This window comes from Cariama cristata, unplaced genomic scaffold (assembly GCF_000690535.1).
Source record: "Cariama cristata isolate BGI_N322 unplaced genomic scaffold, ASM69053v1 scaffold1636, whole genome shotgun sequence".
NCBI classification, from domain to species: Eukaryota; Metazoa; Chordata; class Aves; order Cariamiformes; family Cariamidae; genus Cariama; species Cariama cristata.
In genome coordinates, this window is record NW_009621329.1 from 1 (window position 1) to 15,512 (window position 15,512).

The 15,512-nt window shown below is 38.4% G+C and overlaps 1 protein-coding gene across 1 annotated transcript; it reads left to right on the forward strand.

Annotated features, from left to right (window-relative positions):
* Positions 1-366: 366 nt before the first annotated feature.
* UBXN2B (UBX domain protein 2B) lies at positions 367-15,160 on the forward strand (the record flags this gene model as incomplete). Its single annotated transcript, XM_009701900.1, has 9 exons — positions 367-474; positions 2,068-2,168; positions 4,626-4,697; positions 6,297-6,456; positions 8,004-8,081; positions 9,459-9,568; positions 10,016-10,153; positions 12,502-12,663; positions 14,863-15,160. Coding segments are annotated over 9 exons (1,092 nt in total), but the record flags the coding sequence as incomplete, so codon positions are not given.
* Positions 15,161-15,512: the final 352 nt, after the last annotated feature.

Genomic DNA, 15,512 nt, shown 5'->3' on the forward strand with positions numbered 1-15,512 from the left:
CCGTGTCCCCTCAGGGGAGCCCCTGGCCTTCCCCCTGGCCGCCCCTGAGGGGAGCGGGCGGTGCGCGGTTCTCCCGCCCCCCTCGTTGTCAGTCAGGGCCGCCCCGAGGTGACCAGGCAGAAGTGGTTAGCTCTGAGCAGAGGCTGCCGTCTTCTTCTCTTTTTTTTTTTTCCCTGCCTTTTGAGGCGGGGAAGGGACGGACGCCTCTGAAGGAGGACTGGGCACTTTAGGGAGCGGTGGGTGGTCAGCGTGTGTGGTGGTCAGCTCTCCGGGGAACTGGAAGGGCTCTCTTGACGCTTCAGTAGCTGGGTTTTAACTGCATTTGAAGTTATTTTGGCGCCATTGTATTTCCTGGTTATTTGGTAGGAGTGTCAGTCTCCGCGAGTGTGGTGCAAGACTAAGGACAAGATCTTTTCCCGGGTTTATGTGGAGAAAGTTTATAGACAGTGTGATCGCAAATGTAACTCAGCATTGGTACTGCGATGCTTAATTACAAATACTTTTAGTAGTAGTCCTTTTTTGTGTGTGACTTTGAATCTGTATGAAGGTTCAATGTATTTTAGCAACAAATTAATTGGAAAACAGGTGAAACTTTCAATAACTGAAACTAGCCCTGTTTTATTTAATGCTACAAAATTAACAGAGAAAGATGGATATAGTTTTCTTTTTTTCTTGGTTACTATTTGGGATTTTCGTAGGTTCTTGTTGAGAGTAACTTTGCTACAATATGTAACAGTAATAAAGTCTGCGTTAATACTTTTGGTTCGTAAGGTCTTTAGTTAGTCAATTGAAGCAGATAGGCATTTTGGGTAGATGGTTATGGTTAAAATGTTAAAAACCAAAGAAGAACCCTCCTGCATCAAAGTAGCTGACCATCCATCCATCTAGCACAGTACTTGATTTGTCGTGGCACCATAAGAGATGCCATATGAAGAAAGCACAGAAGCCTGTCCATGCCCTCTTATGCTCCCTCAACATCCCTCAGGTTTTGGATTAGGGATGGTAAAGGGTAGATCTTTGCCTGTTCCTCTTAGTGTCTGCTTATGGACTTGTCTATGACTTACCCCATCAGCTTTACATATCTAAAAGATATTTGCTTGTATCCTCAGATGGAATGGAGGTGTTCAGTGGTTTTCTTGAGCTATCTTGTTACTCAGTTTAATTTTCTTACTGGACATAATTCCTCAGCTCAGATTTTTCCCTTGCAGAAAATGCCTCACAGTAATATGGGCTTAATATCCTGTGTTCATAACAGTGTGTTTTGAAGGATGGATGATGTTTCAGTTTATTTTAACGCATATTCCTTCAACATAAAGCTGTAATGAAATTGTAGCCTAGTACCTATTCTGGTGTGTGTGATAAAATGTTAATGCCACTTGTGTAGTGTGAAGAAAATGGTTTGATGACAAAATTAAGGATGATTTGCCAAACGGAGTATTATTCAGAACAAAAGTGAGATTGCTAAAAATGACATGTTGGATGTGCTTTGCATAACTTCCTAAAAATGAACTTGCCAATGATATGGCAGCATTTGGGGAACCTTTGGGAAGAACTTTTTTTTTTTAAAAAGTATTTGCAGTGTCTTGAATTCAAGCCAGCAAGGATGATTCTTAATTCCAGTACAAGCTTATCTGAGTTATGTTTTTTTCCATTTCTACGTAAAATGTTTGTAAAATTTATTATTTGCTTCCCAGTCTTATCAGAGGGTTACCTGGCAACTTTATTTGAATTCGTTAACGTTAAGGAAATGATGCTTAACATATACGTGTGTATATACTCTTCTGATTCTGAACCTAATACAGGCTGAATGTAGCTAGTGAAGCAGTGTGAACCAAATTACAGCAGAGTACAAGTTCCAAGTCACAATGGCATTAAGCATCATGTGGTTTTTTGGTTTTTTTCATAAAGCAGAAAGGAAGTTGACTTTAGAGAAGCAGTTGGGCTTTCTCCTCTTGACGTTTCTAATTTTCTGGTGACGCGCACATTTTGCATTATTTTTTGTCTTATTTCTGTTCCATATGTAGTTCTAGAGTTACAGACTTCTAAAAAGAGTTCTGTTTCCTACAGTTGGCCTTGGCAGAATTATACGAAGATGAAGCTAAAAGGCAGTCACTGTGTCCTGACAAACCAACAACTACAAAGATCAGTAATACAAAAGTATCACAGAGGTAAGACATGCTTTGTACTTCAGAAATGTGTTGAATAGGTACTATGTTAGCTCACAAAACTTTGTCTTACTTGATTTCCTCCTTGTATAAAAAGTGATCTACAGCAGTTCATAATCCGGAATTGTGAATCCCTGTAATAAGCGTAGTCTGTGTCTTCTCAGAGTGCTTTTAAAATTGAGTTTATTTACAATAAATTTGTGCTATGGTATTCCAAAACACTTTAAACCTACTTCAGATAAGATACGATTAAGGTGCTGTAAGTGAAATGCAGTGTTGCTCTTTGTTTACACACATAGAATTTGGAAATCTGCTGTGTCAGAAAAATACTGCAATTCTTTGGTTCTTCAAAATTCAGCAAATCAGTAGTCTGTGTGAAACTTGGCAAGTGGGCTGCTTTAATGTTGCATTTAACGTCAGTACCTGATGAGACAAATAATAATTTGAAAAAATTATTAGTACGTTCATTAGTAGGCTCCTATGGGCTGAGGGAAATGAGAAGGTCTTCTTAATGAATTTGTCTGGGTTTGGCAGGTGGAAGGAAAGGCTTGTATCTATGTTTAAATCCAACTTTTGCTGATCTGCAGTGTTTGTAGTTCACATAGCATTTGAAGATTCAATGTTGTTTTAAATTTTTAATAAAGAAATCTTGCCAGTTTTTAATTAATCTTTATTTAAATTGTTTTAAAGAAGAGAAATATTTACATCATTACCATCAGAGATGCCACAACAGGTCTTATATTTGGCTTGTCCTTCAATCGCTGCTGCTAATATGGATCTCTGTTTTAAAGGAGGTTAAGCAGCAGAAAAGATCTTGGTCACCAGAGCCATGCTTCAAGTGCATCTGCAAATGCAGATCCTCAGAAAGAGAGATTTTAGCGCAGTATGGGACACTTAGAAAATAATAGCGCTTTTGGTGCATTTTTTTTGTTTGTTTTGGTGAAACCACTTAAGTTGACTAATCTGCTACATAGAACACAGTTTTTGAATAAATAAAGCGAACAACTCCATTCACTGATACATATCATGAAATTACAACTTCCCACCCCAGCTGAAAGAAAAACTGCAATACAGTACCTCAAATACTTCAGCATGGTAGCTGTTGGCAAACACTTGCTCTTTGTTGGCGATCATACTGGAATCTGTCTGAGAAAGAAGAGATGGCTGCTATTTGCATGGTATCCAAAATGAGATTTTTCTGTTAGTGGACTTCAGTTTGCTCTCAGATGAGTGGTGTATTAATTGCAAGGGAACATAGTGCTGCTCTTGGTCATCTACTCGGCCTGCCTTCCACGATTGCAGGTATAGAAGGATGTCTGTGGGCCCTGCTGGAACAAACACCACATCATATATGCTGTCATGTGAGCTCCTGTAAGAAACTTAAGACTATGGGCACAAAAATACAAGTCCCATAAAACCTACAATATGACAAAGGAAGAAAATAGAAGAGATTAAACGATTTCTAGTGCCCATGGCTGAAGTCCATAACAATACTTTTTTTTGTCTGAGAAAGTAATACGAAAGAGATCCTTTGCTGGGATATGGAGCTACATTGTTTCATCAACACTAATACTTAAAAAAGCGATGGCCTGCTCTGCTACGCTTTGAGTTCAAAGGTATAGTAATCAGACAAATTGCATAAATCTGAACTAGTGATCTGCCATTACTCATGTAGCAGATTGTATGTATGTTCTTATCCCATGATAGTCAGCTACCTCATATACGTCTTGCATTAATGAATTTTATCGAGTACTACAGGATAAGAGCATATATCTGTACAGCTTTTCCTGGCATTTTGCAAGCTAACGAGCTTAGCTTGTCCTGTGGTAGCTTATCGATGTATCCCTATCATAAAACAATCTGATTTTAATCATCTTTTGAAAGTCTTTGAGATGTTGCCATTCAATGTATTTTTAAAATTGTGTGAAATAGAAGCAAGAACTACTACTTTTTAGTTTTTAGGATCCTCATAAATCATCCAGGACATCAAAGAAAGCCAGTGTTGACTTCACTAGGCAACTTACCTCTTGACAAAAACAGCTAAAAGGTGGAAAGAATTTGAAGTGTAATTAATTCTGGTAAACTGGATTCTGAAACAGCTGTTGAGCTTGCATATTACCTGTGTTATCTGTGGGACTGCCAGTGGCATAAAGCAGAATTCTGCATAACCTATGCTAGAAAAGAATAGTGCAGTTGGAAGGGACCTACAACGATCCTCTAGTCCAACTGTTACTGCAAAATGCCTCTGCTATATACATATGCCCTTTCCTGCTTGTTCACTGAGAAGCATCGATGGCTATGTACTTCAGCCAAAAAAATACATGGTGAGAGCAAAAAAAGCCCAACAACTTGATATCCTTAGTTTTTGAAAAATAAGTAGTTTCAGAAGTTAGATATGAAGTACTTAGTGAAGTGTATGCACCAGTCGTACTCAAACATTTTCTTTTCTTCTCTTGGCAGTCTTAAAGTTGATTCGCTTAGAAGGCTGAGAAAACCAGAGAGAAGCATGAGCGATGACAAAGAAAACCAAAGGTATTTTTAAAACAAACAAACCAAAAAATCATTTAACAATTGTGACAGGAATTGGGAAGTTTTGTGATGTTCATACTTTGCTCCCCCCTGTTTTTCAAAATGCGTGTCAGCTAAGTCTATCCTGCAAAGAGCTAGTAACTACGGAGACACTATGTGACTTGTTAGAGTAAGTGTTAGCTGTATGCTGCTGTAGTAAAACTATATTTAGCAGAATCTGACTGCAGTCCTGTAGGACCTGTATATGCCTTAACCTGTGACTGCATGGATGTAAAGCTTCTAACTTACACTTGGACTCAAAAGCTTTTTTGCCTTTTCTCAAATATCCTGAGTTGTTCTATGTGTCCATTGCTCAAATATTTGAGTACTTCCTTTCTTTCTAAATACAAACTCTGATGAGAATCCTTGTTTCATCTCCTTACTGCTATAATTCTTTTAAATCTAATAATTAAAGATTTTCCATATAAATGGCAGTTTGGGATAATAAATACAGATTTATGTACAAAGGAGAGATGATACTAAGGGATTGCCAGTTATGTGACATCAAAAAAGCAGTATGATTGTACAGCACTTTCATACCCACTGCTGGGTTCGGGTAATTGTATGGAATCAATAGTATTTTGTTTGTAAGCAGAATTGTATGGTGGAATCAACAGCATTTTGAAGACATTGGCCTGAGAGACAGTTTTTTCACATGGATTAATTGATTTGCCTTGCCCCAAGTGGTTAAGTGAAACAGGGAAAGTAGAAAGCACTTATTTTATTAGTTATTAACGCTTCTTGTAATCAAAGATTAAAACTCTCAAGTTTGCCAGGTTTTGTATTCATATATAGACTTTTTTACAGCATCTATTCCATTGCTATTTAGAGATTTTTAGTGCCTTCCTCAAGATAGTTCTCAAAGAATATCATGATCTTCATAATCAAGCAGATACAGTTTTGAGCAGAATTATTTGTAGGTTAACCTTTTATATTCAAGAGCTAGAAGTGGGGATATGTTGAAGAAAAAGTACAAACTAGCTTTCACAATGGTTTCTGGACATTTTAAAATGCTTTGAAAGGTTAATTAAATTTATTAAAAACTTCCCATTTCTGATATTGGCAGGAATGGAAGTATACTAGATCTTTAAACCAAGAGATCAAATCATGGCACTGTTCAGGTTTTCCAGTGACAGTTTTACGCTGGTTCTGCCAAGGCAGAGTTAGTTGTGAATCTGTGTTCTAACCAGCCCAGGCACAGTCCCATGCAGAGGACATCCCTGAGGAAGTTGGTCTTATTGGTAGCAGGCAGCATCCATAAGATGAGGTGTATAAAGCCATGGCTGCATCAGGACTGCGTTCACTTAAATGTATGACCTTGGGCCCTAACCTCTGGGGTCTGTTCCAGAAGGCACCTTGGAGTTTTGTTAGTGAAATGTCTTTGGAATAGTACTGCTTGGATTGCTGGGAAGGTCGGAACCAAGTGGAAAGTTTCTGTGATTGGAGTGAAAAGGTTTTGTGCCAAATTTGTCTTTGTTCATTAGTTTTTGTCTTTTGATGGGAAGAGGAAAATTATGCTTGTCATTTAAAGCATTGTTGCTTATGAACAATACTATTCTAAAGATTTTATTCAGGTGACTCGGAATATAGAGGATTACAGATTTCTGGGGCTTCTAATAATCCAAGTAAAATTGTTGCTGAACTCTTCAAGGAAGCAAGAGAACATGGGGCTGTCCCATTAGATGAAACCACAAGAGCATCTGGTGACTTCGGTAAAGCTAAGGTAAAAGTTAAAAGATATTTTAATCTCTGTTTACATTAGTCTTTCTGAAACTCATCTAACCACATGAGAGCAAAATATGCCTTTTAGTGGTTTATGAATACCAGAGGATTTGATCAACACAGCTCAAATAGCTTCCTCTAGAAAATAAAGTGGGGAGGAACAGCACAATTTCAGGGGAAATCATTAAAAACTAATCTAAACTAGAATTATTTGCGTTATTTTTAATTAAAATTGATTTAAAACAACCCCCAAACTGCAGTTGTATCCCAAATCAAAATCTTTTATCACTTGAATTACTACTAGAGGGTCATGGTCAACAGCTGGATGTCCAGATGGAGATAGGTGACAAGTGCTGTCCCTCAGGAGTCTGTACTGGGACCAGTGTTGTTTAATATCTTCATCAGTGACATAGCGGGATTGACTGCACCCTCAGCAAGTTTGCTGATGACACCAATCTAGTGGTTGACACGCCCAAGGGAAGGGATGCCATCCAGAGGGACCTGGACAAGCTTGAGAAGTGGGCCTGTGTGAACCTCCTGAGGTTCAACAAGGCCAAGTGCAAGGTCCTGCACATGGTTCGGGGTAACCCCTGGTGTCAATACAGGCTGAGGGTGAAGGGATTGAGGGCAACGCTGCTGAGGAAGACTTGGGGGTGTTGGTGGATGAAAAACTGGACGTGAGCTGACAAAGTGCGCAGGCAGCCCAGAAAGCCAACCATACCCTGGACTGCATCCCAAGCATTGTGACCAGCAGGTTGAGGGAGGGGATTCTGCCTCTCTGCTCTGCTCTGGTGAGACCCCCCCTGCAGTACTGCCTTCAGCTCTGGGGTCCTCAGCACAAGGACACAGACCTGTTGGAGTGAGTCCAGAGGAGGCCAAGAAGATGATCCGAGGGCTGGAGCACCTCTGCTGTGAGGACAGGCTGAGAGAGTTGGGGTTGTTCAGCCTGGAGAAGAGGAGGCTCCAGGAAGACTTTAGAGCAACCTTCCAGTACCCAAAGGGGGCTTATAAGGAAGATGGGGACAAACTAGTAGGGCCTTTTGTGATAGGAGAAGGGGTAATGGTTTTAAACTAGAAGAGGATACGCTCAGACCAGATATAAGGAAGAAGTTTTTTAGGATGAAGGTGGTGAAACACTGGCACAGATTGCCCAGAGAGGTGGCAGATGCCCCATCCCTACAAACCTTCAGGCGGAGGCTGGATGGCGCTCTGAGCAACCTGATCTGGTTGAAGATATCCCTGCTTATTGCAGGGGGGTTGGACAAGATGACCTTTAAAGGTCCCTTCCAACCCAAACTATTCTGTGATTCTAATGTTTGAAAAAGTGCACAGATTAGACACTGAAATGCATCACATAAAACCTGCTTGGCCTCATCATGGTTACTGGGTGTAATTTTCCACTTAGAAAATATGTAAGTTGGAACAGTATATTTGCGTTTTATCACAGAAGCAAGCTTGCTGATGCTTTTATTTGCATCTAGGTAAGAATTTTAATAAACTGTTTCAGATATTTATTTCAATAAGCTCTTCTATATATCTTTTTTCCAGTCATTTTCTGGTGGTGGATATAGATTGGGTGACTCATCACAAAAGCACTCTGAATATATATATGGAGAAAATCAAGATGTAAGTAAAATTCTGAATGGTAGGAAACAGAATCTCCAAAAGATGTCTGCTTAATCATATTTACAGCTCGAAATAGCAATATTACTGTAACTGTGTCTATGAGGAAAAACTAATATCTAAATACTAGATATGTGTTGAGTAGGAATTGGTGAAATGAAAGTGTCCACAGAGAACAGATATTCATTGGATACCTCTAAGGCCTCCATTATGGATTTTTCTGACGTAAATTACTTTGACATTCTTAGCAGGCATTCCTTTCAGTTACTTTCCTCCAGCTGTTGTTCTGCGTTCTATTAGCTATGCTAACATTTTAATCTTCTTAGCTTAGGCGTTGTTTCTTTCTGTGGCTTGCAAAGTAGCCAATCTCAAACTGGAGGGCATGGATGTATTCTAGGGATGGTGAAGCAGCAGTCTAGAGGCCTTTTGAAAATTGTCTCCCTGCCTTTCCTCTCACTTAAAAAGCAGGAAGTGAGGGAGAGGGTGTAGCAAAACCAAAGTTCTGTATGCTTTGCCATTTGTGTGAGTGGCTACAGCAAATGTTAAGCTTATCTAGAAACAAAACCAAGAAATGAGTAAGGCCAAAGGATGTGGTTCAGGCTGGACGGTGCTATCATGTCACACCAGGAGCTGCTGCCTTCAACCCTCTCAAGTAATCCTTCTACCCTCTAAGTAATAGCCAGCTGTACCGAGCCAGAAGCCTGTTGCAGTGGGATTACCATAACTGGGGACAGGGAGAGTTTTCTAAGGGAAGGTCAGTTTTACTGGCTAGGGAAGCCTAGTTGTGCTGGACTGCAAGGTAGTTGCAGGGAAGAAAGGTGCAGGCTCTGAAGGTGAAAGGCTCTGGCTGGACATACAGGTGCACAACAAAATAAGAAGGGGATGAAGGAGGCTGGTTTCCAGGATTCTCAGCATTTGAACTGAATGGAGCTAGTATCAACTCTATTGGAGCTCAGCATGTTGTAATTTGAGGAAAGAGTAGTTTTCACTGTAACTGATGTATCAGCAGTAATTTGTAATTTTATGGATTTATTTCTTAATTTATCAAGAAGAAACATTTACTGGTTTTGAAAGTAATTGGAACAATGTGAAGATCACTACACAATCACTGTATCATCTGATATGTTATGGATAGCAGATGAAGAGATTCTTTTTCCCCAAGTGTAAAAGTGGTCTTGAAGTAGATAGTAGTCTGTAACTATTTTTAAAGGATTCTAACAATGATAGTTACAGTGCAGTGCTCCATTATTCTTTTGTCATTTGCATTCTTGTTTGTTGTCTGCTACAAAATCTGATCAAAATTTCTGTAACTAAACTGTGTGAAATTGAAATAACGTGTCTGTTTTCACTTATTTTTATTTCACCATTTTTGCTTTGTAGGTTCAAGTTTTGCTGAAACTGTGGAGGAATGGCTTCAGTTTAGATGATGGCGAGTTGAGATCCTATTCAGACCCAACAAATGCTCAGTTTCTTGAGTCTGTTAAAAGAGGGTAAGTTAAAATGGCAAGTTTTTTGTGGTATGTCTGTCAAATGAAGTGAAGAAAAATGCTTTCTCCACATGTTTGTAATGATTAAAAGCTCCAGGCTGCTTCTCAGTCTGCACCCGTAAAATGTATTTTGTATTTGTCATCAGATGCATGGGACATTTAAAAATTTGGAACACTCTGGTTCCTTCTGGTGGTTTAACTGTGAATGTTACTGGCTACAGACGGCTCTTAGTTGCATGTTTTGTTAATGTGTTCTAGGTTTTGACTGTCAGCTCACTGATTTTTTTTCTTCCTGTAGGATGAAATCAATTCATAAAACAATTGGACATCTATGACTTTTAAAGTAAACATACTAATAGTACCAACTCACATTGTACTGTGTAAGGTTTTTGTGTAATTTCATATTGCAGTTCAGAACGTAATTGAGAAACTTTTATTTTTGTAATTAAGGGAAATTCCTGTGGAACTGCAGCGACTTGTTCATGGTGGCCAAGTTAATTTGGATATGGAAGACCACCAAGAACAGGAATATGTGAAGCCTAGACTGCGATTCAAAGCTTTCAGTGGTGAAGGGCAAAAACTTGGAAGGTAAAAAACTCTAGGTTTTCTGTTCTCTGTTCATATGCTGTTTCAAAAGCTGGATTTCATCAATTAAAAGACTGTTGGAGAAGGTAATCAGATGACAAAAGCAATATAAAAATTATTCTGTGCCACAAGTCTCAGCCCTGATTTCAGAGTCACCAGTAAACATGAAAGTTTATATGTAATCTCAAAAAAAAGTCTTAGTCCTCTGTTGGAACTGCTCATAGATTTGCTAGATGCTTTGCTGTGACTATGAGATTTCTCAGCCTGTTCTTGCATATAAGTTTGCCTGTAATGTTTGTTTTTAACTTCAGCTGTATTTGAAACAGGAGCAAAGGAAGCTGAAAGGTGATTAGGACTGTACAAACTTCATGAGAATATCTCTGGATAGAGGAAGCAGACCCAAATAAACTGTTCCCCATTTAGTGAGGAACAGGCAGAACTTAGTTATAATGTGATGCTGACCAGTAAGGATACACTGTGCTCTGGCTTAACTGCAGTACGTGTTGTCTCTTACTGCTGGGATCATCACAAAGGGAATGGGAGATGCTATTGCAGCAACATGGCTGATGCCTGACTTAATGCGGATAGAAAGTATTTCTGTATGGGAGCCACTCCCGTATTTGTTTTCTGGAATGAAGCAGCAGACATACTGTCCTGAAATATAACCTTGTAAATGATCACTCATTTGAAGTTATACAAGGCAAGTCTGTTAGCTTTAAGGAAGAGAAATAATTTGATAAATGAATTTTTTTTTAATGTGATCCAAAATAAATGAGCAAAATATATCAAAAATATACCAAAATATATCAACTTTTACTAGTATTTGATTAAAACTTCAAATGATGCTGCAAAAATCTATAGTAGGAGCTTTTTCTTTTTTTAAAAGCAAGCAGTCAGAGAAATTGTACATGCTCCCCTGGATGAAATAATACTGCAAAGCCTGGGTTTTGGGAGAGGAGGGGCTCAACTTTTAACCTGTGATTGGAGCCCCCCACTTCCTCTAATTCTAGTGTCATCTCCAACTACAGTATAAAGTTTATATATGTAGTTAAAAAAAAAAAAAAATTTAATGATTTAGAAAATCTTACTCCTGGTTCGGTTTCATTTACTGTCCTGGTGCAAGAGTACGCTGATGGTGTTAAAACTCTAACATCTATAATTCAATTGAACTGATATGTAATGTGCCTAAATTCATTCCTGTGACTGAACATTTCGGACTACTTTGTCCAAAAGTGCATAATCTCTATTCAGCTTAAGTTGGTCAGTAAGTGTAAACAGTAATGTGACCTCAACTCTGCCCATCATCAGCTTTTTCACATAACAATTATAGGCTTTACAGCATCTTTTTCACCTGACTTGATATTAGCTGTTGAATTGTAAATGCTTCTAGGTTTCTGTTCATGATTGCATTTATTCATGTAGTATGTTTGGTTGCCAAAAAAAGGTGTTACTGATGTGCTTCTGCAAGTAATTTAATTCAATAAATGATTCTTAACTTTTTCTAATTGATATTTCATCTTTTTAAAAAGGAGGAAATATGCTCAGTAAAACTGAGCAACTGGTAGAGATGACGACATAGGGAGCAATTGTATATAATAACTTCTTCACCTAAGCACTTGCTCAGATTATTAAAGAAAATGGGTGGGAAAGAGAGGAGGCTCTGTAGATAAGAAATTGTGCACACCTGTTGTGTGGCACTCTTGTTTGCTTTAGTAGCTTATGAAGTCTCAAGTATGTAAGCAATGAAAGGAGCAGCCAAGTGGTTATCTCCTGTCAGGTTTACATTATTTTCATAGTAAATATAAAAAAATTCCACACTTACTACGTGGTGATGTCAAGTACATGTTAATATTATTTGTGCTCTGAAAGGGTAGAGGATGCCCAGAATCATAAAGTAGTGCTCCTGAAAGCAATTACTAAAGCAGTTTGGGTCAGTTTAGTGCACTATAATGGTGCATGATTATTTTTTAATATAATCCAGGAGGTACAATATATAAATCTTTGTATTGAAGACCGTCATTTCATGCTCTGTAAGCATAAACAAAGGTAGTTTTGTTTGTACTTATTACCTATTTAAAATCATGCAAATGTAATGATATGCACGGTTATAAGAAATAAGTATGAAATATTGCAGTCATTGACAAACTACAAAAGCATTTGTGTCTCTATTAGAAAAGCTGTGTTTATCCTTAATTCAGATAACTTTGAGAGGATTTTCATTGCTCATTTGTACTAGCTATACATGGTAGTCATTCAATGAAAAAGACAACTGAAACAAGATTCAGTTCTGGTTTGACTCCGTTAGTAACATCTGGTTTGTTGTGGGTTGTTTTTTTTTTCCGATCCTTTAGCCTTACACCTGAAATAGTCAGCACACCTTCTTCCCCAGAGGAGGAGGAGAAATCCATTCTTAACGCGCCTGTTCTGATTGATGATTCCATGCCAGCAACTAAAATTCAAATTAGATTAGCAGATGGAAGCCGATTAATACAAAGATTTAATCAAACACACAGGTAAATTGATTCTGCACCAATGCAGGTAACCATAACTATTTTGATAAGTTTGTGTTTTGTCATTAAATGAATATCAGCAAGACATCAAAAAGGGGGAAATACAGCTCCACTGAAATGCTATAGCTCTGTGTCATTTTCATAACATAGATGTACTGATGAACTGACTGTCAAAGCAAAATTCTGTACTTGGAAACACAAGGTATTTGGCAACTGCAAAGTCACAAACTTTTATGACCAATTATGTCCTGTGATTTGTAAGGACACGGTACCAACCATAAATGTTCTTAGGACAACTGAAATTTGGACAACCTTGCTATGTAGTCATCCAACCCTGGGCTCTTCTTGGGAGGAGCACGTGGCTGACTTGATGACACTGTGAAGACACTTTATTGCAAGATGTGGAGTATGGTCTCAATTGGAATATAGTCCACACTACAGGCAGAGAAATCCTCTGGCCCATAATGAAGAGCTCCAACTGTCTGCTTTGTTGTACGTGAGACTGTGACTAAGCGTGACATGGGTTATAAGTGTAGACTGCAGCCCATACATAGAAGGGTATATGGACATGCCGTGCTCATTTGCAATTCTGGCATGTGGACTGGACATAGTACTGAGAACCAACCTTTGTTTTGTTTTGTATGGTCACCTCCTAGGAATTGGCAGCGTGTGAACTTGGTGGGTTTTTTAGATCTGTTGGTAGTTTGCTGATCAGAGCTTGCCGTTGGTTTTGTTGACATTGTTGGGGCATTGCCACAAATGGTGTTGGCCAGCCTCATTTATTTGCCTCAGAAGTTGTGTTAGTACAAGGTTCTGCAAAGCTCTCCTTTGCACTGTGTGGCTGAGAGACCTTTGGGCAGAGGGCAGAGATTTGGACAGTAGTTCCACCCATGCTTCACAACAAGCAGGGTTCAAGCCAGCCCTGATTTGAAATCTGCACCATTGTGTTAGAACACAGCTGAAACCGAGCTTGAATCCTGCCTTGGAGGTGGTCTTAGCATGGACCCAATTCCATGTTAATATTGTTATATGGAGAGTTCACCTGTTCCCTTTTTTTTTTCCTTTTTACTCAGAATAAGGGCAGAGCCAACATGCAGCTTTCTTCACCTGACAACACACGCAGACCACAATGAGGCAATTTTAGCTGAGATGCCACTAGAGAGGAAGATGCAGCAATAATTTTTCGTATTTTAGCAGCCCTGATAATGTACACTGATAGTACAGGCCCAGATCCTTTCTTCACAGCACCTGCTGGAGAAGTGACTTAGATAAACAGCAGGGCTTTGTGGGCGCCTCTGCAGCTATGATGTGTCTTCTGTTGGCATGAAAGGGTTGAAATGGTAAACTTCCCAGTAATGTCTGTAACCAAGGGTGTGTTGACAGAAGCTTATTTAATCGTTACTAACTTTCTCTTGGATGTGAATCCTTTTAGTTATCCTTGCCATATGTATGATCAAAGTCAGCTGCTAAAGTGCATTGCTTGGGTCATAAGCCTGGCAGACTGATAGAAGGTTGAAGTCCTTGCTTATTTGGCTACAATAAATCTGCCTACTTATTAGTTCCAATAGATCTTCAAAGATTGATTCTCAGCTTACTGTCTTAGGAGAGAAACCTCAAATTTCAGTTTTTTATCTCTAAAATCTTACTTATTTTTCTTTTGTGTCTTAAAACTGAATTATTCTTGTTATACTGTTGATGTGATTGTTTTCTGAACTATTGTTCAGAAGTTCAATGCCAACAGAAAGTAGGGAAAACCTGTTGCTATTGAAGTGCATTAATAATTCACCTCTGCTTTTTCATTACTGTCACCATATCTTTTAAGATTCCTCCTTCCATTAATAGTTTAGCCTTTTTGGAATATACTAATTAATAGTGAAATTTTTGACAGCTGGTGTTGGAATAACGTGACTTTCTGTGTTAAGTATCAGTTTGCGATATACTTCTATGTTACAAATTTTATTTCTGTTATTTGAGAAAACAAGCAACATTCATTTTGATTTTTCAGGTTTTTTTATTCAGGAAGCAAAAAATTCTAGTCTACAACCATTAGTCATCTGGATCAAATAGAAATGTGAGATCAATAGGACATATTAAATGATTTAGTTTGTTAGAAAGTTTTGTGTTCTCTGATCATCTTAATTTCATTTTGACATAAATCTCTGAACATCATACACAATTTTCATGTCCATCTCCTTTCCACAGGATTAAGGATATTCGAGATTTCATTATCCAGTCCCGTCCAGCATTTGCAGCAACTGATTTTGTTCTTGTGACTACCTTTCCAAATAAAGAGTTAACAGATGAAAGCCTGACACTACAAGAAGCAGACATACTTAACACTGTGATTCTTCAGCAATTAAAGTAATCTTACAGTTGTTGGTACAATATAGGGAGCGTGCTGTATTGTCATACAATATGTTTCCAACAGATGAAAAAAAGAAGAGATCAGTGTCTCTTTATTCCCCCACTTCCACAGATCAGATTTTTGGGTTTCATGTCTTCCAGCTATAGCATATCTAACTCTTTTTAATTTTAATTTCTCAACATTGTTCAGCCTTTTTTCAGTGTTAAAATTAGGCTTCCCTATGTTAATATGTTTCAAACCACATCTTGTACTAAATGTGAAATTAAATGACTCCTCATTATTTTGGGGGGGGGTGTGGGGAGAAACATTTTTCTGAAGGGGACAGTATCTTTCATACAGTTGGTAAGATTTGCACTATGGAAATGTTTTATGCTGCATTGACAAACAGCCATTTGAAAACGTAGCCTGTAGGTTATGTTTCCCTTCCAAGATGTATTAATATTAAGGTATTCTGTTTAATAAGTTGCCAGATAATTAATGACCTAAT